A 24,675-nucleotide genomic window follows, 5' to 3' on the forward strand; every position below is an offset into this window, starting at 1 on the left:
AAAGTACCTCAAAAATAGGAAAATACTACTACTGTACTGCTACCGCTACCTATACTGCTTCTAGTACTGTCACAACTACTACAGTAGTACTACAATATTACTACTGCTACACCACCACCACTACTACTACTACTACTACTACTACTACTACTACTACTACTACTACTACTACTACTACTGCAATACTACAGCTACCACTACCACAATACTACTACAATAATACTACTACTACCACAATACTACTCCTGCTGCTACTACTACTATTACTACTACCACAATACCACTCCTACTACTCCTACTACTAATACTACCACAATACTACTACAATGCCAGTCCTACTACTACAGTACTACTACTACTACTACTACTACTACTTCTACTACTACTACAGTTCTACTACTACAGTACTACAGTGCTACAACTACTTCTGCAGTACTACTACTACTACTACTACTACTACTACTATCACAATACCTGTCCTACTACTACAGTACCACTACTACTACTACTACTACTACTACTACTACTACTACTACTACTACTATCACAACACCAGTCCTACTACTACTACTACTACTACTACTGCTATCACAATACCTATCCTACTACTACAGTACCACAGTACCACTACTACTACTACTACGACTACTACTACTACAGTACTACAGTACTACTACTACTACTACAGTACTACAGTACTACAGTCTACAGTACTACAGTACTACTACAGTACTACAACTACTACTGCAGTACTACTACTACTACTACTACTACTGTTATCACAATACCTGTCCTACTACTACAGTCCTACTACTACTACTACTACTACTGCTACTACTACTACTACTATGACTACAACTACTATACTTCTCCAGTCAGTTATGGAGTAAGCGTTCTGAGTAATAACTAGTATTTACTCAGCAGCTGTCTGATTCCTCCAGGTACTGGGGAATAGCTGGGGGTCCAGTCCTGTCTGTGTGGCTGGCTCTAGACGACTCACTGGCAGAAAATGGAGCCCTGAAGGTCATCCCAGGTACTGCAGCTCCCCTGACCACCTAAAACACACCAAATCATTTCGTTTCCAGAAACGGACAGTTCAGTTCTAATTGGTGCCACAGCTAGATAAATAAATACTTAAATGTCTCCTCAAAATATGTAGCTGCATTTATCCAGGTTCAGTTAATGTTCTGAAAACCTTTCTGTCATTCTAGCATGAAATGACTGCAGTAAATGACTGTAATAAGCTGTTCTTTCATAGACATACAGACGACTACAGTCTGTGTGGTTAGTAAAGTGTTCACTCTCCTCTCCTCTCCTTTACTCTCCTCTTCATCCTCCCCTCTGCTCTCCTCCTCTCTCCTTCCCTTCTCTTCACCACTCCTCTCCTCGCCACTCCTCTCCTCCTCTCCTCCTCTCCTTCTCTCTCCTTCCCCTCTCTTCACCACTCCTCTCCTCGCCACTCCTCTCCTCACCTCCTCTCCCCCTCTCTCCTTCCCTTCTCTTCACCACTCCTCTCCTCACCACTCCTCTCCTCCTCTCCTACTCTCTCCTTCCCCTCTCTTCACCACTCCTCTCCTCGCCACTCCTCTCCTCTCCTCCTCTCCTCCTCTCTCCTTCCCCTCTCTTCACCACTCCTCTCCTCGCCACTCCTCTCCTCTCCTCCTCTCCCCCTCTCTCCTTCCCTTCTCTTCACCACTCCTCTCCTCACCACTCCTCTCCTCCTCTCCTACTCTCTCCTTCCCTTCTCTTCACCATTCTTCCCCTCACCACACCTCCTCCTTTTCCTTTCCTATCCTCTTCTCTCCTCCCCGCTTCCTCCTTCTCTCCTCCTCTCCTCCTCTCCTCCTCTCCTCTCCTCTTCTCCCCTTGCCTCTCCTCCTCTCCTCCTCCTCTCCCCCTCCACTCCAGGAAGCCACTGCTCTGGCATGCTGCCCCACCAACTCGCATCCCGCCCTGGCAACATGCTGTCAGTCAACCAGGAGATCCCTGAGGAGCTGGTGCAAACAGACAGCGCTCTACTCTGCCCCCTGCTGGCTGGGCAGATGTCTGTAAGTCACTCCGTCCCACTACTGGGGGGTATTTTTGTGATCACATTTTTATTTTTAATAACAACAAATGTCAGCATCCTACTGGACATTCTGTATTACAGGGAGCTTCCCATCCCAAGTCCTACTGGACATTCTGTATTACAGGGAGCTTCCCATCCCAAGTCCTACTGGACATTCTGTAATACAGGGAGCTTCCCATCCCAAGTCCTACTGGACATTCTGTATTACAGGGAGCTTCCCATCCCAAGTCCTACTGGACATTCTGTAATACAGGGAGCTTCCCATCCCAAGTCCTACTGGACATTCTGTATTACAGGGAGCTTCCCATCCCAAGTCCTACTGGACATGAAGTATTACAGGGAGCTCCCCATCCCAAGTCCTACTGGACATTCTGTATTACAGGGAGCTTCCCATCCCAAGTCCTACTGGACATTCTGTATTACAGGGAGCTTCCCATCCCAAGTCCTACTGGACATTCTGTATTACAGGGAGCTCCCCATCCCAAGTCCTACTGGACATTCTGTATTACAGGGAGCTTCCCATCCCAAGTCCTACTGGACATGAAGTATTACAGGGAGCTCCCCATCCCAAGTCCTACTGGACAGTCTGTATTACAGGGAGCTTCCCATCCCAAGTCCTACTGGACATTCTGTATTACAGGGAGCTTCCCATCCAAAGTCCTACTGGACATTCTGTAATACAGGAAAATACACTGGGCTTTCTCTATTCTTCTACAACTATACTATGTTTCTCACTAATAGTGCTGTACAAAGAATAAGAATTAAGTTTCCATTTGGGATTGTGACTTGATGTTGATGTTAACCCAATCAGATCCATGATGGATTCCTGGTCCACGCCAGTGACCCCAACACATCCCAGAAGAGACGCTGTGGCTTAGTGATCCGATACGTCCCTACCTGTGCCTACCCTATACAGGTGAGAACTACTGTAGATATGTCTTTACCTGCTCCTACCCTATACAGGTGAGAGCTACTGTAGATATGTCTCTACCTGTATCTACCCTATACAGGTGAGAGCTACTGTAGATATGTCTCTACCTGTATCTACCCTATACAGGTGAGAGCTACTGTAGATATGTCTCTACCTGTATCTACCCTATACAGGTGAGAGCTACTGTAGATATGTCTCTACCTGTATCTACCCTATACAGGTGAGAACTACTGTAGATATGTCTCTACCTGTATCTACCCTATACAGGTGAGAGCTACTGTAGATATGTCTCTACCTGTATCTACCCTATACAGGTGAGAACTACTGTAGATATGTCTCTACCTGTATCTACCCTATACAGGTGAGAACTACTGTAGATATGTCTCTACCTGTATCTACCCTATACAGGTGAGAACTACTGTAGATATGTCTCTACCTGTATCTACCCTATACAGGTGAGAACTACTGTAGATATGTCTCTACCTGTATCTACCCTATACAGGTGAGAACTACTGTAGATATGTCTCTACCTGTATCTACCCTATACAGGTGAGAACTACTGTAGATATGTCTCTACCTGTGCCTACCCTATACAGGTGAGAATTACTGTAGATATGTCTCTACCTGCTCCTACCCTATACAGGTGAGAACTACTGTAGATATGTCTCTACCTGTATCTACCCTATACAGGTGAGAACTACTGTAGATATGTCTCTACCTGTATCTACCCTATACAGGTGAGAACTACTGTAGATATGTCTCTACCTGTATCTACCCTATACAGGTGAGAACTACTGTAGATATATCTCTACCTGCTCCTACCCTATACAGGTGAGAACTACTGTAGATATGTCTCTACCTGTATCTACCCTATACAGGTGAGAACTACTGTAGATATGTCTCTACCTGTATCTACCCTATACAGGTGAGAATTACTGTAGATATGTCTCTACCTGTATCTACCCTATACAGGTGAGAACTACTGTAGATATGTCTCTACCTGTATCTACCCTATACAGGTGAGAACTACTGTAGATATGTCTCTACCTGTGCCTACCCTATACAGGTGAGAACTACTGTAGATATGTCTCTACCTGTATCTACCCTATACAGGTGAGAACTACTGTAGATATGTCTCTACCTGTATCTACCCTATACAGGTGAGAACTACTGTAGATATGTCTCTACCTGTATCTACCCTATACAGGTGAGAACTACTGTAGATATGTCTCTACCTGTATCTATCCTATACAGGTGAGAGCTACTGTAGATATGTCTCTACCTGTATCTACCCTATACAGGTGAGAACTACTGTAGATATGTCTCTACCTGTATCTACCCTATACAGGTGAGAACTACTGTAGATATGTCTCTACCTGTATCTATCCTATACAGGTGAGAACTACTGTAGATATGTCTCTACCTGTATCTACCCTATACAGGTGAGAATTACTGTAGATATGTCTCTACCTGTATCTACCCTATACAGGTGAGAACTACTGTAGATATGTCTCTACCTGTATCTACCCTATACAGGTGAGAGCTACTGTAGATATGTCTCTACCTGTATCTACCCTATACAGGTGAGAACTACTGTAGATATGTCTCTACCTGTATCTACCCTATACAGGTGAGAACTACTGTAGATATGTCTCTACCTGTATCTACCCTATACAGGTGAGAGCTACTGTAGATATGTCTCTACCTGCTCCTACCCTATACAGGTGAGAACTACTGTAGATATGTCTCTACCTGCTCCTACCCTATACAGGTGAGAACTAATGTAGATATGTCTCTACCTGTATCTACCCTATATAGGTGAGAGCTACTGTAGATATGTCTCTACCTGCTCCTACCCTATACAGGTGAGAGCTACTGTAGATATGTCTCTACCTGTATCTACCCTATATAGGTGAGAGCTACTGTAGATATGTCTCTACCTGTATCTACCCTATACAGGTGAGAACTACTGTAGATATGTCTCTACCTGTATCTACCCTATACAGGTGAGAACTACTGTAGATATGTCTCTACCTGTATCTACCCTATACAGGTGAGAACTACTGTAGATATGTCTCTACCTGTATCTACCCTATACAGGTGAGAACTACTGTAGATATATCTCTACCTGCTCCTACCCTATACAGGTGAGAACTACTGTAGATATGTCTCTACCTGTATCTATCCTATACAGGTGAGAACTACTGTAGATATGTCTCTACCTGTATCTACCCTATACAGGTGAGAACTACTGTAGATATATCTCTACCTGCTCCTACCCTATACAGGTGAGAGCTACTGTAGATATGTCTCTACCTGTATCTACCCTATACAGGTGAGAACTACTGTAGATATATCTCTACCTGCTTCTACCCTATATAGGTGAGAACTACTGTAGATATGTCTCTACCTGTATCTACCCTATACAGGTGAGAACTACTGTAGATATGTCTCTACCTGCTTCTACCCTATATAGGTGAGAACTACTGTAGATATATCTCTACCTGCTTCTACCCTATATAGGTGAGAACTACTGTAGATATATCTCTACCTGCTTCTACCCTATATAGGTGAGAACTACTGTAGATATGTCTCTACCTGCTTCTACCCTATATAGGTGAGAACTACTGTAGATATATCTCTACCTGCTTCTACCCTATATAGGTGAGAACTACTGTAGATATGTCTCTACCTGTATCTACCCTATACAGGTGAGAGCTACTGTAGATATGTCTCTACCTGTATCTACCCTATACAGGTGAGAACTACTGTAGATATGTCTCTACCTGTATCTACCCTATACAGGTGAGAACTACTGTAGATATGTCTCTACCTGTATCTACCCTATACAGGTGAGAATTACTGTAGATATGTCTCTACCTGTATCTACCCTATACAGGTGAGAACTACTGTAGATATGTCTCTACCTGTATCTACCCTATACAGGTGAGAACTACTGTAGATATGTCTCTACCTGTATCTACCCTATACAGGTGAGAACTACTGTAGATATGTCTCTACCTGTATCTACCCTATACAGGTGAGAGCTACTGTAGATATGTCTCTACCTGTATCTACCCTATACAGGTGAGAGCTACTGTAGATATGTCTCTACCTGTATCTACCCTATACAGGTGAGAACTACTGTAGATATGTCTCTACCTGCTCCTACCCTATACAGGTGAGAACTACTGTAGATATGTCTCTACCTGTATCTACCCTATACAGGTGAGAACTACTGTAGATATGTCTCTACCTGTATCTACCCTATACAGGTGAGAACTACTGTAGATATGTCTCTACCTGTATCTACCCTATACAGGTGAGAACTACTGTAGATATATCTCTACCTGTATCTACCCTATACAGGTGAGAACTACTGTAGATATGTCTCTACCTGTATCTACCCTATACAGGTGAGAACTACTGTAGATATATCTCTACCTGTATCTACCCTATACAGGTGAGAACTACTGTAGATATATCTCTACCTGTATCTACCCTATACAGGTGAGAGCTACTGTAGATATGTCTCTACCTGTATCTACCCTATACAGGTGAGAACTACTGTAGATATATCTCTACCTGTATCTACCCTATACAGGTGAGAACTACTGTAGATATATCTCTACCTGTATCTACCCTATACAGGTGAGAACTACTGTAGATATATCTCTACCTGCTCCTACCCTATACAGGTGAGAGCTACTGTAGATATGTCTCTACCTGTATCTACCCTATACAGGTGAGAACTACTGTAGATATATCTCTACCTGCTTCTACCCTATACAGGTGAGAACTACTGTAGATATGTCTCTACCTGTATCTACCCTATACAGGTGAGAACTACTGTAGATATGTCTCTACCTGCTCCTACCCTATACAGGTGAGAACTACTGTAGATATGTCTCTACCTGTATCTACCCTATACAGGTGAGAACTACTGTAGATATGTCTCTACCTGTATCTACCCTATACAGGTGAGAACTACTGTAGATATGTCTCTACCTGCTCCTACCCTATACAGGTGAGAACTACTGTAGATATGTCTCTACCTGTATCTACCCTATATAGGTGAGAGCTACTGTAGATATGTCTCTACCTGTATCTACCCTATACAGGTGAGAACTACTGTAGATATGTCTCTACCTGTATCTACCCTATACAGGTGAGAACTACTGTAGATATGTCTCTACCTGTATCTACCCTATACAGGTGAGAACTACTGTAGATATGTCTCTACCTGTATCTACCCTATACAGGTGAGAACTACTGTAGATATGTCTCTACCTGTATCTACCCTATACAGGTGAGAACTACTGTAGATATGTCTCTACCTGTATCTACCCTATACAGGTGAGAATTACTGTAGATATGTCTCTACCTGCTCCTACCCTATACAGGTGAGAATTACTGTAGATATGTCTCTACCTGTATCTACCCTATACAGGTGAGAACTACTGTAGATATGTCTCTACCTGTATCTACCCTATACAGGTGAGAATTACTGTAGATATGTCTCTACCTGCTCCTACCCTATACAGGTGAGAACTACTGTAGATATATCTCTACCTGTATCTACCCTATACAGGTGAGAATTACTGTAGATATGTCTCTACCTGCTCCTACCCTATACAGGTGAGAATTACTGTAGATATGTCTCTACCTGTATCTACCCTATACAGGTGAGAATTACTGTAGATATGTCTCTACCTGTATCTACCCTATACAGGTGAGAACTACTGTAGATATGTCTCTACCTGTATCTACCCTATACAGGTGAGAGCTACTGTAGATATGTCTCTACCTGTATCTACCCTATACAGGTGAGAACTACTGTAGATATGTCTCTACCTGTATCTACCCTATACAGGTGAGAGCTACTGTAGATATGTCTCTACCTGCTCCTACCCTATACAGGTGAGAATTACTGTAGATATGTCTCTACCTGTATCTACCCTATACAGGTGAGAACTACTGTAGATATGTCTCTACCTGTATCTACCCTATACAGGTGAGAGCTACTGTAGATATGTCTCTACCTGCTCCTACCCTATACAGGTGAGAACTACTGTAGATATGTCTCTACCTGTATCTACCCTATACAGGTGAGAACTACTGTAGATATGTCTCTACCTGTATCTACCCTATACAGGTGAGAACTACTGTAGATATGTCTCTACCTGTATCTACCCTATACAGGTGAGAACTACTGTAGATATGTCTCTACCTGTATCTACCCTATACAGGTGAGAACTACTGTAGATATGTCTCTACCTGTATCTACCCTATACAGGTGAGAACTACTGTAGATATGTCTCTACCTGTATCTACCCTATACAGGTGAGAACTACTGTAGATATATCTCTACCTGTATCTACCCTATACAGGTGAGAACTACTGTAGATATGTCTCTACCTGTATCTACCCTATACAGGTGAGAACTACTGTAGATATGTCTCTACCTGTATCTATCCTATACAGGTGAGAACTACTGTAGATATGTCTCTACCTGTATCTACCCTATACAGGTGAGAACTACTGTAGATATGTCTCTACCTGTATCTACCCTATACAGGTGAGAACTACTGTAGATATGTCTCTACCTGTATCTACCCTATACAGGTGAGAACTACTGTAGATATGTCTCTACCTGTATCTACCCTATACAGGTGAGAACTACTGTAGATATGTCTCTACCTGTATCTACCCTATACAGGTGAGAACTACTGTAGATATGTCTCTACCTGTATCTACCCTATACAGGTGAGAACTACTGTAGATATGTCTCTACCTGTATCTACCCTATACAGGTGAGAACTACTGTAGATATGTCTCTACCTGTATCTATCCTATACAGGTGAGAACTACTGTAGATATGTCTCTACCTGTATCTACCCTATACAGGTGAGAACTACTGTAGATATGTCTCTACCTGTATCTACCCTATACAGGTGAGAACTACTGTAGATATGTCTCTACCTGTATCTACCCTATACAGGTGAGAACTACTGTAGATATGTCTCTACCTGTATCTACCCTATACAGGTGAGAACTACTGTAGATATGTCTCTACCTGTATCTACCCTATACAGGTGAGAACTACTGTAGATATGTCTCTACCTGTATCTACCCTATACAGGTGAGAACTACTGTAGATATGTCTCTACCTGTATCTACCTTATACAGGTGAGAGATACTGTAGATATGTCTCTACCTGTATCTACCCTATACAGGTGAGAACTACTGTAGATATGTCTCTACCTGTATCTACCCTATACAGGTGAGAACTACTGTAGATATGTCTCTACCTGTATCTACCCTATACAGGTGAGAACTACTGTAGATATGTCTCTACCTGCTCCTACCCTATACAGGTGAGAACTACTGTAGATATGTCTCTACCTGTATCTACCCTATACAGGTGAGAACTACTGTAGATATATCTCTACCTGTATCTACCCTATACAGGTGAGAACTACTGTAGATATGTCTCTACCTGTATCTACCCTATACAGGTGAGAACTACTGTAGATATATCTCTACCTGTATCTACCCTATACAGGTGAGAACTACTGTAGATATGTCTCTACCTGTATCTACCCTATACAGGTGAGAACTACTGTAGATATGTCTCTACCTGCTCCTACCCTATACAGGTGAGAGCTACTGTAGATATGTCTCTACCTGCTCCTACCCTATACAGGTGAGAACTACTGTAGATATGTCTCTACCTGTATCTACCCTATACAGGTGAGAACTACTGTAGATATATCTCTACCTGCTTCTACCCTATACAGGTGAGAACTACTGTAGATATGTCTCTACCTGTATCTACCCTATACAGGTGAGAACTACTGTAGATATGTCTCTACCTGTATCTACCCTATACAGGTGAGAACTACTGTAGATATGTCTCTACCTGTATCTACCCTATACAGGTGAGAACTACTGTAGATATATCTCTACCTGTATCTACCCTATACAGGTGAGAACTACTGTAGATATGTCTCTACCTGTATCTACCCTATACAGGTGAGAACTACTGTAGATATGTCTCTACCTGCTTCTACCCTATACAGGTGAGAACTACTTTAGTGAGAACAAGCAAGGAAGTACAGAGCCTGGATGGGTGCCAACTGTGGTGACCTCTCTTTTTCTGAAGGTTATCTGTCTAATTGGAGGCCTGTTCCCTTGTTATGTCTTTGGAAAGAGATGGAAACTCAATTCCAGTGCAAGTGCAGAGATCAGACTCAATGAATACGTGACCTCTGTGTTTCTGTCTCTCTCTCTGCAGGACCCAGACCGCCCCAGACGTTTCCATGCTACAGTGATGGCCAGTGGATCAGACCAGTTCAGTCACTTCTCCACCTAGCTATGATGAGCATTACACCACAACTACAACCATATCCATACTGATCGCATTACTGTATTACTGTCTGCTACTTAGAGGATCCTAATGATGCTGTGTTCACCTTGATGACTTACTGCTGTGTTCACCTTGATGACTTACTGCTGTGTTCACCTTGATGACTTACTGCTGTGTTCACCTTGATGACTTACTGCTGTGTTCACCTTGATGACTTACTGCTGTGGTCACCTTGATGACTTACTGCTGTGGTCACCTTGATGACTTACTGCTGTGTTCACCTTGATGACTTACTGCTGTGTTCACCTTGATGACTTACTGCTGTGTTCACCTTGATGACTTACTGCTGTGTTCACCTTGATGACTTACTGCTGTGTTCACCTTGATGACTTACTGCTGTGTTCACCTTGATGACTTACTGCTGTGGTCACCTTGATGACTTACTGCTGTGTTCACCTTGATGACTTACTGCTGTGTTCACCTTGATGACTTACTGCTGTGTTCACCTTGATGACTTACTGCTGTGTTCACCTTGATGACTTACTGCTGTGTTCACCTTGATGACTTACTGCTGTGTTCACCTTGATGACTTACTGCTGTGCCGCCACTATTTCACTTTTGCTAACTTGTGAATTTATACTGTGAGCTCCAACAGTATTGGTACAGTGACACGTTTTGTTGTTTTGTCTCTGTAGTCCAGCACTTCAGATTTTAAATGATGCAATGACTTTGAGGATGAAGGGAAGACTGTCTGCTTTGATTTGAGGGTATTTTCTTCCATATCGGAAGAGTGGTTTAAAAATGACAGCACTTTTTTGTACATAGTCCCTCCATTTTAGGAGACCAAAAGTACTGGTACAAATTCACTTGTATGTATCAAACGTTTAGTATTTGGTCCCATGTTAATAGCATGCATTGACGATTTCAAGCTTGTGACTCTACTAACTTGTTGGATTTGCATTTGTTGATTGTTTTTGTTGGATTTGCATTTGTTGATAACCTCCCCTGTTATTGTAATGGTGAGAGATTAGCATGTCTTGTGGATATAAAATGCTAAACTCCCCTGTTATTGTAATGGTGAGAGGTTAGCATGTCTTGGGGGTATGATATAAAATGCTAACCTCCCCTGTTATTGTAATGGTGAGAGATTAGCATGTCTTGTGGATATAAAATGCTAACCTCCCCTGTTATTGTAATGGTGAGAGGTTAGCATGTTTTCGGGGTATGATGTGTGCATCTAACTTTCACCCTCATCATTATTCACTATTCATTCAGGACTATATGTAGTCATGGTAACATCCAGGTAGAAGTGTTTAGAACCGGACATTCAAAATGCTGGAGTACAGAGCCAGAACAACACAGCATGTTTCACTGTCCCAATACTGTTGGAGCTCACAGTATCTGGGTCGGGCTGGGTTGGACTGGAGTCCATCTCCTGTTTCTATAGCGTGAACCAGAACGGGCCAAAGGGCAGGAGTCCATCTCCTGTTTCTGTACAGTGAACCAGAACGGCCCATAGGGCAGGAGTCCATCTCCTGTTTCTATAGCGTGAACCAGAATGGCCCATAGGGCAGGAGTCCATCTCCTGTTTCTGTACAGTGAACCAGAATGGCCCATAGGGCATGAGTCCATCTCCTGTTTCTGTACAGTGAACCAAAAGGCAAGCCACTCTGAAGCTGACCTGAGCTGCCCTGTTATTTTAGAGCATTGATAATGATAATAATAACATGTATAACATGTGACTGGAGGACAAATGGAATGCTGTATGAACATGTAAACTAATGTATCTGGGACGTCATGCTATATTAGATCTTAATGTGTCTTCTTGTGATTTACCTGTTGAATAAACCATCTCACTATACACTGGCATCTCTGTGGAACTTGTTGGGCCTTACTTTGTAAGTCACAACCAACTATTTTTCAGTTGAATGAAAGGGCAAAATGTAGATTTCTGCCTAGATAACATTCCAAAACATCATTATTTTTCATGAGTAGGCTACAAACAATAACGGGTAATGCTGCATAGCTTTAGAAAGGTCTGGAAATTCACTTACTGGTAAAAAATAGTTAGAAATTGCTGATGTACATTGTACAAATATTATGAAAATCATAGATTTCAGATTCAACAAAACTGGGGCAATAGGGCTTGACATGATGGAAATGATTTCTAAATATAGTAACAATGAAATGATAAACAACTTACTAAAGTTTTCAAATTTCTTATAACAAAAATAAATATCATCAAAATTAGTGACAGTACAATATAAGCGCACAACAAATGATTCCGTGTTAAATCAACGGGCTCCCGAATGGCGCAGCGGTCTAAGGCATTGCTGTATCACAACCAGCCGTGATTAGGAGTCCCATAGTGCGGCGCACAATTGGCTCAGCATCGTCCGCGTTTGGCCGGTGTAGGCCGTCATTGTAAATAAGAATTTGTTCTTAACTGACTCGCCTAGTTAAATAAAGGTTTCACATCAACACTAACAGTGTTACATTTAACATTGGGCCAGTGTCTATACGGTCCAAACTTTTGAGTGTTAAATTAACACTGTACTCAGTGCAGATGCTGTTACACTTTGTCAGTGTTATGCAATAACACCTCATGTAGTAGTTCTAACCAGTACACCAAGAGGTCTGTATTTCTTGACAAGGTCAATGTTGGGTTAAGGACATTACAAACTACACTTACAAGTCTTCATTGCTACATGCTCTTATGTAAACATTTAAAACATCAGACCTGGCAGCAGACATTAGCAGACAAGCATAGACCAGTTAAATTGTTACAACACTGCCTCTCACGGGTGGCCAAAAATAACAATTTGAAAGCCACGCCCCCAATAAGGCACACCTCCAGTATAATTTCCCGGTGTGCCTTTTCCAGTGAATTGTAGCATTGATCTGTATGTGTCAGTGATAGAGACATGGATGTTGGATTTCCTAATGTTCAGTCCTGTGGATTTCACCAAGGGACTTCCTAATGTAGGCAAATGTTATCAATAAAAAGTAACCCTTGATGACAATACATCACATACACTGAGTAGACAAAATATTAAGAACACCTGCTCTTTCCATGACAAATCAAATCAAAGCACATTTTATTTGTCACATACACATGGTTAGCAGATGTTAATGAGTGTGTAGTGTGTAAATGCTTGTGCTTCTAGTTCCGACAGTGTAGTAATATCTCACTAGTAACCTAACAATTCCACAACTCCTACCTTATACACACAAATGTAAAGTGATGAATAAGATGTACATATAAATATATGAATGAGCGATGGATGTGCGGCATAGGCAAGATGCAGTAGATGATATAGAGTACAGTATATACATATGAGATGGGTAATGTAGGGTATGTAAATGTTATTATAGTGGCGTTATTTAGTGACTAGTGATACCTTTGTTCGCTTAAATAAATGGACTTAATAACAGAGATTTGAGTCTGTATGTTGGCAGCAGCCTCTCTGTGTTAGTGATGGCTGTTTAACAGTCTGATGGCCTTGAGATAAAAGCTGTTTTTCAGTCTCTCGGTCCCAGCTTTGATTCACCTGTACTGACCTCGCCTTCTGGATGATACCGGGGTGAACAGGCAGTGGCTCGGGTGGTTGTTGTCCTTGATGATCTTTTTGGCCTTCCTGTGACATCGGGTGGTGTAGGTGTCCTGGAGGGCAGGTAGTTTGCCCCCGGTGATGCGTTGTGCAGACCTCACTACCCTCTGGAGAGCCTTACAGTTGTGGGCGGAGCAGTTGCCGTACCAGGCGGTGATACAGCCCGACAGGATGCTCTCATCTGTAGAAGTTTGTGAGTGTTTTAGGTGAAGACGAATTTCTTCAGCCTCCTGAGGTTGATGAGGTGCTGTTGCACCTTCTTCACCACGCTGTGTGTGGGTGGACCAATTCAGTTTGTCTGTGATGTGTACACCGAGGAACTCAAAACGTTCTACCTCCACTACTGTGTGTGAATGGAGGGGGGGGGGTGCTCCCTATGCTGTTTCCTGAAGCCCATGATCATCTCCTGTGTTTTGTTGACGTTGAGTGGGAGGTTATTTTCCTGACACCACACTCCGAGGGCCCTCACCTCCTCCTTGACGGCTGTCATTGTTGTAGGTAATCAAGCCTACCACTGTAGTGTCGTCTGCAAACTTGATAATTGAGTTGGAAGCGTGCATGGCCACGCAGTCGTGGGTGAACAGGGAGTACAGGAGAGGGCTGGGAACGCACCCTTGTCGGGCCCCAGTGTTGAGGATCAGTGGGGTGGAGATGTTGTTTCCTACCTTCACCACCTGGGGGCAGCCTGTCAGAAAGTCCATGAAAGAGTTGCACAGGGTTGGACGGACGTAGTCAATATAACTATTTGTTCAGCACTTTTGAAATGTACAGGGACAGAATTCAGAACATGGGCCATTCTGACAGTGTTCTCCCTGTACACCAAGTCAGAACCGTAGGATAAATAAAGGGGGCATTTAAACAGAAAATGAAAGCTCTTACAATATTCAATGATGACATTTCTCTAAAACAGGCTATAGGCTACATGTGCACCACCAAGTTAGAGCTGTATTTGAAATTAAGAGGTGTAAGTAGACTAAATTATTAAGGTGAGGCACATTGACACGTCAAATAACACAATTCTATTATAGAATGTTGTGTGTGCTGAATTTGCATGTGCCAGGCGCCACCACTACTATCAGAAGCACTGTCAAAAGCTGTCCAAAAAAGTTGGCAAACAAGCACACACCGGCCACAAACGATGTGTTTGCAGTAACGTGTTGGTGAAAATAGACCAAATTATTAGGGTGAGGCACACGGGCTACTAATAGCTTACTACACTACATACACTTAGTGTTAGAGCCGAAGTGGACATATTTGTATAAAAGACAGGACATACTGAGCTCCATGTACATTTATGTAAATATATGTAAATATTAATGTATATGATGACATATTAGGTCCTTTATAATTTATATTTACCTGATTGAGATGTATTCATTTGTTGTTAGTGTAACTTAGTGTTTGGCCCCCCCTCTTGCCCATTCATTGTACTGTGGTAAGTGTGTTAGGATAAAGGCAGGAAGTTGGGCCTTCAGGGGAAGGAGTCCTTGCTAGACGCGGGAGCGGTATAGTTTTTTGACCATACAGACATACAGACAGACAGACATACAGACAGGTCATCATAATCTATGCTTTAAGTTGATTGGAGAATCATTTCCTTGTTAGATATAAGAAGAATAAACATATTTGTAGCACCATATCCCTGGATGTCATTGAACGTTTGGCCGTTTGGAAACCTTGAGTGTGGACTGTATGCGTACGAAACAACCCCGCTTCAGGCTTGGGCAGTGGCTATGGTAAAGAGGAAAGGAAGCCACGACACTTAGTATTACTTTCTTAGCTACAGTATACATATCTGGCATATTACATCATTTATACAGCATCATAAAATACACTTCTGGACTCACCTTGTGAAGGTGGTGCGGCGGTCCCTTGTGGGCAAATGTTGTCATGAGACTTTGTCATCAAAAGTCTGTCATTCTCTGGATTTATGGAACTCGGGAAACACACACAGCCAATCCATTGAATAGCAGGCTAACGTTAGTGGTTGCTTTGCAATGCTTGCAGTTAGCCACCGATGCCTTCGAAACGACTCATTGTTGAATTTGTGATTTCCAACTTGTTGTGTAATCTTTATGTCCAATGGCCGATGAGCACCGATACGTTTTATCAATAATTTATCTTCATTATTTCTCTTCATGTGACAAGGATTAAAAAGGATTTGCCAGTTGAATGTCAACTTGATTCATGATGATGACTGCTAGCTAAGACTTTGAAAGTATGATGTTGACATGATCAGTCCAATCAAAGCTACTGTACATGTAACGTGATTTGATGTCATTTTATCTGTGGCCAATGACCTTCTTGGAAGGGTACTTGTAATATAACTCTATGGCACGACCCAAAGGGCTGAAATTTTGGATGTCCACTCTTACTAATAACTTAAACTTGGCGATGACGTACTGTCCCCGTGAGTGACAGAACACTGAGCCAATCACTGCGCAACGCTCCTGTTTTCTGCTGGCTCGCCCCACCACCACAGAGAGCACTGAGCTAGGCTGAAACACCTGCATTTTGGAGCTGCCTTCCTCAAGAAAACAAACAAAGAGACCATGTGTGTATGCAGCTTTATTCACTGAATGACAGTCATCCAACTCGGAATTCCAACTCTGGAACTCGGGCCTCTTTCTAGAGCTTCGACTTTCTGACCTGAACATCACCGACGTCGTGATTTTATGACATATTTTTCCCAGAGTTCCAAGTTGTCTTGAAAGCAGCATCAAACTCATGGTACCCTTCACCAGCTCATATCTCTGTGAAGCTGGATTCAGAGCTCTCGTCTGTATTAAAACCAAATATCCATCCAGGTTGGATGTGACAGAAGTGATGAGGTGCTCATTGTCGACCACGACCCCCTGACTTTGAGAATCTCCGACGCGACATGCATTAAGCCACACCCATCTCATTAGTGGTGGTGAGTTGAGACATCATGTCAGACTAGTTTGTGATTGACGTTCATAGCCTCACATTAACAGTATGTGATGGTGAGTTGAGAATACAATCAGAAATACTGTTAGAATGTTTTACAATTGACTGTTGTAGTCCCAAATAAAAAAGTAAACATTGGCTGTTAACTACATTTTTTTTTTTTTATGTGTTTGGAGTCATGAACATTTTCAGATATCAAAATGGGGTAATGGGCCCAAAAAAGTTTGGGAACCCCTGATGTATGGTGTAAAGCATCATTTGCATATTTCACAGGGTGCATTGTCTTTCTGAGTGAATTGTAGAGTTACTATCATTAAAATCTCCATCACAATACAATACACATATCATAAGGCCGTACTTTGATGGCCTAGTTTTACCGTAACACAGTGGTGTTAGGAAACTCTTGGTTTACAAGCCACATCAGGCCTGCAAGTCAAATTATGCTGGTTTACAAAACGATGTGTAATTCCTATCAGAATCCACCCAGAGTTAGAAAACCTACCCAGAGTTAGGACACCCACCCAGAGTTAGAATATCCACCCAGAGTTAGGACAACCACCCAAAGTTAGGACACCCACCCAGAGTTAGGAGACCCACCCAGAGTTAGGACAACCACCCAAAGTTAGGACACCCACCCAGAGTTAGGACACCCACCCAGAGTTAGAATATCCACCCAGAGTTAGGAGACCCACCCAAAGTTAGGACACCCACCCAGAGTTAGGAGACCCACCCAGAGTTAGGAGACCCACCCAGAGTTAGGACACCCACCCAGAGTTAGAATATCCACCCAGAGTTAGGACACCACCTCAGAGTTAGGACACCCACCCAGAGTTAGAATATCCACCCAGAGTTAGGACACCCACCCAGAGTTAGGACACCCACCCAGAGTTAGGACACCCACCCAGAGTTAGAATATCCACCCAGAGTTAGGACACCCACCCAGAGTTAGGACACCCACCCAGAGTTAGGACACCCACCCAGAGTTAGGACACCCACCCAGAGTTAGGACACCCACCCAGAGTTAGGACATCCACAACCACAACACTACATAAAGAGAGACCTAAGACAACAACATAGCAAGGCAGCAACACATGACAACACAGCATGGTAGCAACACAACATGGCAGCAGCACAAAACATGGTACAAACATTATTGGGCACAGACAACAGCACAAAGGGCAAGAAGATAGAGACAACAATACATCACACAAAGCAGCCACAACTGTCATTAAAGACTGTTGACATCTAGTGGAAGCCATAGGAATTGCATTTTGGGAGGCTGAAGTCTTTGTATTCAATAGGTTAAGATTGGAATTGGATGGCAGGTCAACAGAAAAAAAATGGTCCTCGGGGTTTCACCTGCCAAATCAGTTGTGTTATACTCACAGACATTACTTTAACAGTTTTAGAAACTGTAGAGTGTTTTCTATCCAAATCTATTATATGCATATCCTAGCTTCTGGGCCTGAGTAAAAGGTAGTTTACTTTGGGCACCTCAGTCATCCAAAATTCCAAATACTGCCCCCTATCCCTATTAAGAGTGTCCAAGATGGAGTCATTGAATGAAGGGACTTGAGATAAAACTGTCCAGTTTGAGTGGGCAGCAAACTAGCTGCAGTGAACTGAAAAGACGAGCAACCCAGGGTTATTAACACCAACACTGGAGGTTATTTTACAAAGGGAATTTAATTCCTGAATCAACACTATAAATGTTACACTGAAAAATCAACACTGGACAATTTGCTGTGTAGAGAGAAAAGTGCAAAAAGTGAATTCCGTTCCAATTACCCGCTTAACTTGAGTGGAAATTTCCTGCTACGTGCAAACAAGATGTATTCTGTCAATCTAACCTGTATGCTAAATGCACGGAGAAAGAACGAGCTGTTCATAACCCCACATGACCACAATATACCATATCGAAACCTAGTGTTCAGCTGAAAAAACGAATCAAATGAAAAGTCGTTTATTCCAGAATTTGGTTTCACTTTTATTACAATGTGGATAAAAACACAAGTCATCCCACAGTCAGACAGATGATGCAACAGAAACACTATCTTCTTCTGTTTCTTCTGGTGTGTCCATTACATTCCGATCAGGACGGTCTCCAGGTAAACAAACAACGAATACAGAAACAACAACAAACATGAATTTAGGTGTGCCCAAATGGCTCCCTATTCCCGTCTTTTGACAAGGTCACATCAGCACTATAAAAGGGAACAGGGTGCATTTTGGGAAGCACAGCTAATCAGTATTCTGCATCTCAGGCGTGTCCTAGGCCAGTTTGAGCAGTTCTGTAATCATGACGCCCACCCCGTCAAACACCTCATGTACGGGAGCGTTACACATGAAGGCGGAGGAGGTGACTAGCTTGTTCTTCACATCGATGTGGACCTCCCCCACTTTCTTATTCACGTGTTTACAGCCCAGCTCCTTCATGGAAGTTGCCGTCTTGGCATGGGGCCATCTAGTGACAGGAGGGAGAGGAAAAGCAACAGGGTTAAAAACGTACTGCTTCGTTCTGTTAAAACAGAGACATATCAGCACACACACACTCTCTCTCTTTCTCTTTCTCTTTCTCTCTCTCACAAACACACACACACACACAAATATGTTGCCCTGTTCACCCACACCTGTGACATTGTAACCTACCTCTCACACTCCTTGTCCTGTCCCACGGTGATCTCACACCCCGGCAGGACCTTAGCAGCTAGGATAGGGGAGATGCAGCACATAGCCAGGGGCTTGCCTGCAGCGTGGAACCCCTTAATCAGCTTCTCTACTTGGGGTTGAACAGTGAACTCCTTCCCATTCACAGCCCAGTCAGACAGGTTTTTAGCCACACCAAAACCACCTGCAAAACACAACACAGTTCAGTTGAGGGCAGCACCGTGGAGATCAGTGGACACCTGCTTCAGGGAGAGGAAGAAGTGGTTTTGGGAAGTTTGGGGTTGGTGGAAGTAGAATGATTGAAATAAGGTCATAGTGAAGGAGTGGTGATATCCTAACAGAGATATAGAATAAAGGAGTGGTGATATAGTAACAGAGATATAGAATAAAGGAGTGGTGATATAGTAACAGAGATATAGAATAAAGGAGTGGTGATATAGTAACAGAGATATAGAATAAAGGAGTGGTGATATAGTAACAGAGATATAGAATAAAGGAGTGGTGATATCGTGTTTATTGATAACAGATAAAGACAGGAGTGTGTCAGTCAGTACCAGCATCATATTATCAATGTGTTAGATGAAGGAGTAATGCTCACCTGGGATAACGAGGGCGTCGAAGGCGGTGACCTCTAGCTTGGCAAGGTCAGACACATCGCCGCGGGCGATTCGAGCACTCTCCTCCAGGACGTTGCGTTTCTCAGCCGTGGGTTTCCCCTCACAGTGGTTCACTACATGCATTTGGTCCTCGTTGGGGGCAAACATCTTGACCTGGGGGAGGGAAGGGGAGAGGAAGGGGAGGAGAGGAGAGGGGAGAGGAGAGGAGGGGAGGAGGGAGGAGGAGACGAGAGGAGGGGAGGAGGGGGAAGGAGAAGAGGGGGGAGGAGGGGAGAGGAGAGGGGAGGAGGGGGGAGGAGAAGAGGAGAGGAGAGGAGGGGGAGGAGGGGGAGGAGAAGAGGGGGAGGAGGGGAGAGGAGGGGGAGGAGGGGGAGGAGAAGAGGGGGGAGGAGAAGAGGGGGGGAGGAGAAGAGAGGAGAGGAGGGGGAGACTATTATCTTCTATTAACCCCAGCCCTAACCCTAATGTAGACCACCCTTACCTTAGCTCCAGCCCTAACCCTAATGTAGACCACCCTTACCTTAGCTCCAGCCCTAACCCTAATGTAGACCACCCTTACCTTAGCTCCAGCCCTAACCCTAATGTAGACCACCCTTACCTTAGCTCCAGCCCTAACCCTAATGTAGACCACCCTTACCTTAGCTCCAGCCCTAACCCTAATGTAGACCACCCTTACCTTAGCTCCAGCCCTAACCCTAATGTAGACCACCCTTACCTTAGCTCCAGCCCTGCTGAGGTGGACCAGTACAGCCGATGCCTCGTGGATCTCAGTCCCATCGTAGACTCCACACCCTGACAGAATTACGGCTACACACTTCACCATGGCTCCTGCAACACACACACACACACACACACACACACACACACACACACACACACACACACACACACACACACACACACACACACACACACACACACACACACACACACAGAGTTAGACCAGAACAACAGAGTGGAGACAGTGATGCACTAACAGCCGTTTGATTAAACTGTTCCCCAGGCGGTCTCCTTACAACCCCCCTATTGTTTTACCATCAATACAGCTCGCTGCACATGGAGGGGCAGGTTACATACACCACATAGCTGAGTGACAGTGTGTAATGTTACATAAACAAGATTGATAGGTCAATGTAGTGTCAGGTACACCAAGGCTTGCCTCCCAAATTGCACCCTATTCCCTATGTAGTGCACTACTTCTGGTTAAAAGTAGTGCACTATATAGGGAATAGGGTGCCATTTAACATGCCCTCCAGCCAGGTGAGGTGAGGTGAGAGTGACTTGGCACCTCCCAGCAGCATCTATTAAACATTTTAAGGCCTCAGGTCCAACGGTGACCAAGTCTCCTGAAAACCTGAACATGACTGAGTCTCTGGAGGACTGTTTCCAGGTAACAAACAACACAGGAAACATAACACACTCTCTCTCTTTCCCTCCCCCTTCCCTCAGTCTCTCTCACTCACTCTCTCTCTCTCTCTCTCCCTCCCCCTTCCCTCAGTCTCTCTCACTCACTCACTCTCTTTCTCTCTCACTCCCTTTCTCTCTCCCTCCCTCTTCCCTCAGTCTCTCTCACTCACTCTCTTTCTCCCTGCCTCCCCCCTTCCCTCTCTCTCTCTCTCTCTCTCTCTCTCTCTCTTCCCTCAGTCTCTCCCCCTCCCTCTCTCTCTCTCTCTCTCTCTCTCTCTCTCTCTCTCTCTCTCTCTCTCTCTCTCTCTCTCTCTCTCTCTCTCTCTCTCTCTCTCTCTCTCTCTCTCTCTCTCTCTCTCTCTCTCTCTCTCTCTCTCTCTCTCTCTCTCTCTCTCTCTCTCTCTCTCTCTCTCTCTCTCTCCCTCCCTCTCTCTCTCTCTCTCTCTCCTCCCCCTTCTTCCCTCCCCCTCTCTCTGTGTCTCTAGTCAACAACACCTGGTAGAGGCAGAAACAGGAACAGAGTCGGAATGAGAGTAGAGTTGGTATAAAGGAACAGAATCCACAGAGAATGAGATAAGCATCAGTTCACCGATCATTCTAAATATTGTAAATCTCTACAAGACCAAGAACGTTACCACATTTCCATCCTGAAAACGACAATGTTCACCTGGCAACACATGTCCAACTCTAAATACAACATTACATTTTACATTTACATTTCAATTTACATAGTCAACATGAATACTACATGAATACTTCTCTAAGTAATAGAGAAGCAGACTACTAGCAGCAGTAGTAGTAGTTGATCCAGTTCTCTCACCTTGTAATGGTACACTACAGTAGTATACGGTCTGTGCGGTCTGTGTCGTAGTCTTCTCCTACCTGCTGTGTCCTGTTGTAGTGAAACTGGAAGTCGACTGTCTTTATACCCTTCCTGCCCAGGCTGCGCTGGCCCCTCCCACGGAGGTGTGGTCTGAGTTACAGCTTTCCATAGAAGTGCTGAAGGACTGTTTGTCTGTTGCGGTGAGGTCATGACGGGAGTGATGCAGGGAGGGGAGACTGCTGCTGCCTTCCTCTGTATGGCCAACGTTAAATCTGCTTAGTCATTATGACATCTCTAAGACACTGGATGGAGGGATGGATGGAGGGAGGGAGGGAGGGAGGGAGGGAGGGAGGGAGGGAGGGAGGGAGGGAGGGAGGGAGGGAGGGAGGGAGGGAGGGAGGGAGAAATGGTGTCAGTGTGTCAGTATTAATGAAGAGACTGTGTAGATTATCAGTCTACAGAATAATTTACGTTTTCACAGAAGTTTGATATTTACAGACAGTATTAGGTAGACTACAGTAAATACAGTTTGTATTAACAGCTAGTATTAGGTAGACTACACTAAATACAGTTTGTATTAACAGACAAGTGTGCCATATCTCAGTCATAGTCAGCTAGGTGGGTCACCACATATCTCAGTCATAGTCAACTAGGTGGGCCATATCTCAGTCATAGTCAGCTAGGTGGGTCATATCTCAGTCATAGTCAACTAGGTGGGTCATATCTCAGTCATAGTCAGCTAGGTGGGTCATATCTCAGTCATAGTCAACTAGGTGGGTCATATCTCAGTCATAGTCAACTAGGTGGGCCATATCTCAGTCATAGTCAGCTAGGTGGGTCATATCTCAGTCATAGTCAACTAGGTGGGTCATATCTCAGTCATAGTCAACTAGGTGGGTCATATCTCAGTCATAGTCAGCTAGGTGGGTCATATCTCAGTCATAGTCAACTAGGTGGGTCATATCTCAGTCATAGTCAACTAGGTGGGTCATATCTCAGTCATAGTCAACTAGGTGGGTCATATCTCAGTCATAGTCAACTAGGTGGGTCATATCTCAGTCATAGTCAACTAGGTGGGTCATATCTCAGTCATAGTCAACTAGGTGGGTCATATCTCAGTCATAGTCAACTAGGTGGGTCATATCTCAGTCATAGACAACTAGGTGGGTCATATCTCAGTCATAGTCAGCTAGGTGGGTCATATCTCAGTCATAGTCAACTAGGTGGGTCATATCTCAGTCATAGTCAACTAGGTGGGTCATATCTCAGTCATAGTCAGCTAGGTGTGTCATATCTCAGTCATAGTCAGCTAGGTGGGTCATATCTCAGTCATAGTCAGCTAGGTGGGTCATATCTCAGTCATAGTCAACTAGGTGGGTCATATCTCAGTCATAGTCAACTAGGTGGGTCATATCTCAGTCATAGTCAACTAGGTGGGTCATATCTCAGTCATAGTCAACTAGGTGGGTCATATCTCAGTCATAGTCAACTAGGTGGGTCATATCTCAGTCATAGTCAACTAGGTGGGTCATATCTCAGTCATAGTCAACTAGGTGGGTCATATCTCAGTCATAGTCAGCTAGGTGGGTCATATCTCAGTCATAGTCAACTAGGTGGGTCATATCTCAGTCATAGACAACTAGGTGGGTCATATCTCAGTCATAGTCAGCTAGGTGGGTCATATCTCAGTCATAGTCAACTAGGTGGGTCATATCTCAGCCATAGTCAGCTAGGTGGGTCATATCTCAGTCATAGTCAACTAGGTGGGTCATATCTAAGGCATAGTCAGCTAGGTGGGTCATATCTCAGTCATAGACAACTAGGTGTGTCATATCTCAGCCATAGTCAACTAGGTGGGTCATATCTCAGTCATAGTCAGCTAGGTGTGTCATATCTCAGTCATAGTCAACTAGGTGGGTCATATCTCAGTCATAGTCAGCTAGGTGGGTCATATCTCAGTCATAGTCAACTAGGTGGGTCATATCTCAGTCATAGTCAGCTAGGTGGGTCATATCTCAGTCATAGTCAACTAGGTGGGTCATATCTCAGTCATAGTCAACTAGGTGGGTCATATCTCAGTCATAGTCAACTAGGTGGGTCATATCTCAGTCATAGTCAGCTAGGTGGGTCATATCTCAGTCATAGTCAACTAGGTGGCTCATATCTCAGTCATAGTCAACTAGGTGGGTCATATCTCAGTCATAGTCAACTAGGTGGGTCATATCTCAGTCATAGTCAGCTAGGTGGGTCATAT

General features: G+C 43.7%; 3 protein-coding genes across 4 annotated transcripts in view; 1 reads left to right on the top strand and 2 right to left on the bottom strand.

The window, feature by feature from the left end:
* LOC139581809 (L-proline trans-4-hydroxylase) overlaps nucleotides 1-12,234 on the top strand; it is a 19,258-nt gene extending 7,024 nt beyond the window's left edge. Inside the window, exons 4-7 of the mRNA XM_071411991.1 lie at nucleotides 942-1,033; nucleotides 1,909-2,048; nucleotides 2,880-2,984; nucleotides 10,297-12,234. Of these exons, the coding sequence (XP_071268092.1) occupies nucleotides 942-1,033; nucleotides 1,909-2,048; nucleotides 2,880-2,984; nucleotides 10,297-10,374 (415 nt within the window). The 3' untranslated portion in view covers nucleotides 10,375-12,234. The remainder of the gene's footprint in view (nucleotides 1-941; nucleotides 1,034-1,908; nucleotides 2,049-2,879; nucleotides 2,985-10,296) is intronic.
* Nucleotides 1-24,675, bottom strand: part of LOC139581811 (cis-aconitate decarboxylase-like) — a 365,755-nt gene that overhangs the window by 259,273 nt on the left and 81,807 nt on the right. The window lies entirely within an intron of this gene.
* Nucleotides 18,855-22,533, bottom strand: LOC139581810 (glutamine amidotransferase-like class 1 domain-containing protein 3, mitochondrial). 2 transcript variants are annotated; one of them, XM_071411992.1, is made up of 5 exons: nucleotides 22,419-22,533; nucleotides 20,907-21,019; nucleotides 20,173-20,344; nucleotides 19,557-19,758; nucleotides 18,855-19,371 (listed from the first exon to the last, which is right to left on the bottom strand). In XM_071411992.1, the coding sequence occupies exons 2-5, from the start codon at nucleotides 21,012-21,014 to the stop codon at nucleotides 19,179-19,181; spliced, it is 675 nt and encodes a 224-aa protein (XP_071268093.1). In that variant the 5' UTR covers nucleotides 21,015-21,019; nucleotides 22,419-22,533; the 3' UTR covers nucleotides 18,855-19,178. The 2 variants fall into 2 exon arrangements, with proteins under 2 accessions (XP_071268093.1, XP_071268094.1); XM_071411993.1 differs by lacking the exons at nucleotides 20,907-21,019; nucleotides 22,419-22,533 and adding an exon at nucleotides 20,673-20,682.

The sequence above is a fragment of the Salvelinus alpinus genome, chromosome 7 (genome assembly GCF_045679555.1).
Source record: "Salvelinus alpinus chromosome 7, SLU_Salpinus.1, whole genome shotgun sequence".
Taxonomy (NCBI): domain Eukaryota; kingdom Metazoa; phylum Chordata; class Actinopteri; order Salmoniformes; family Salmonidae; genus Salvelinus; species Salvelinus alpinus.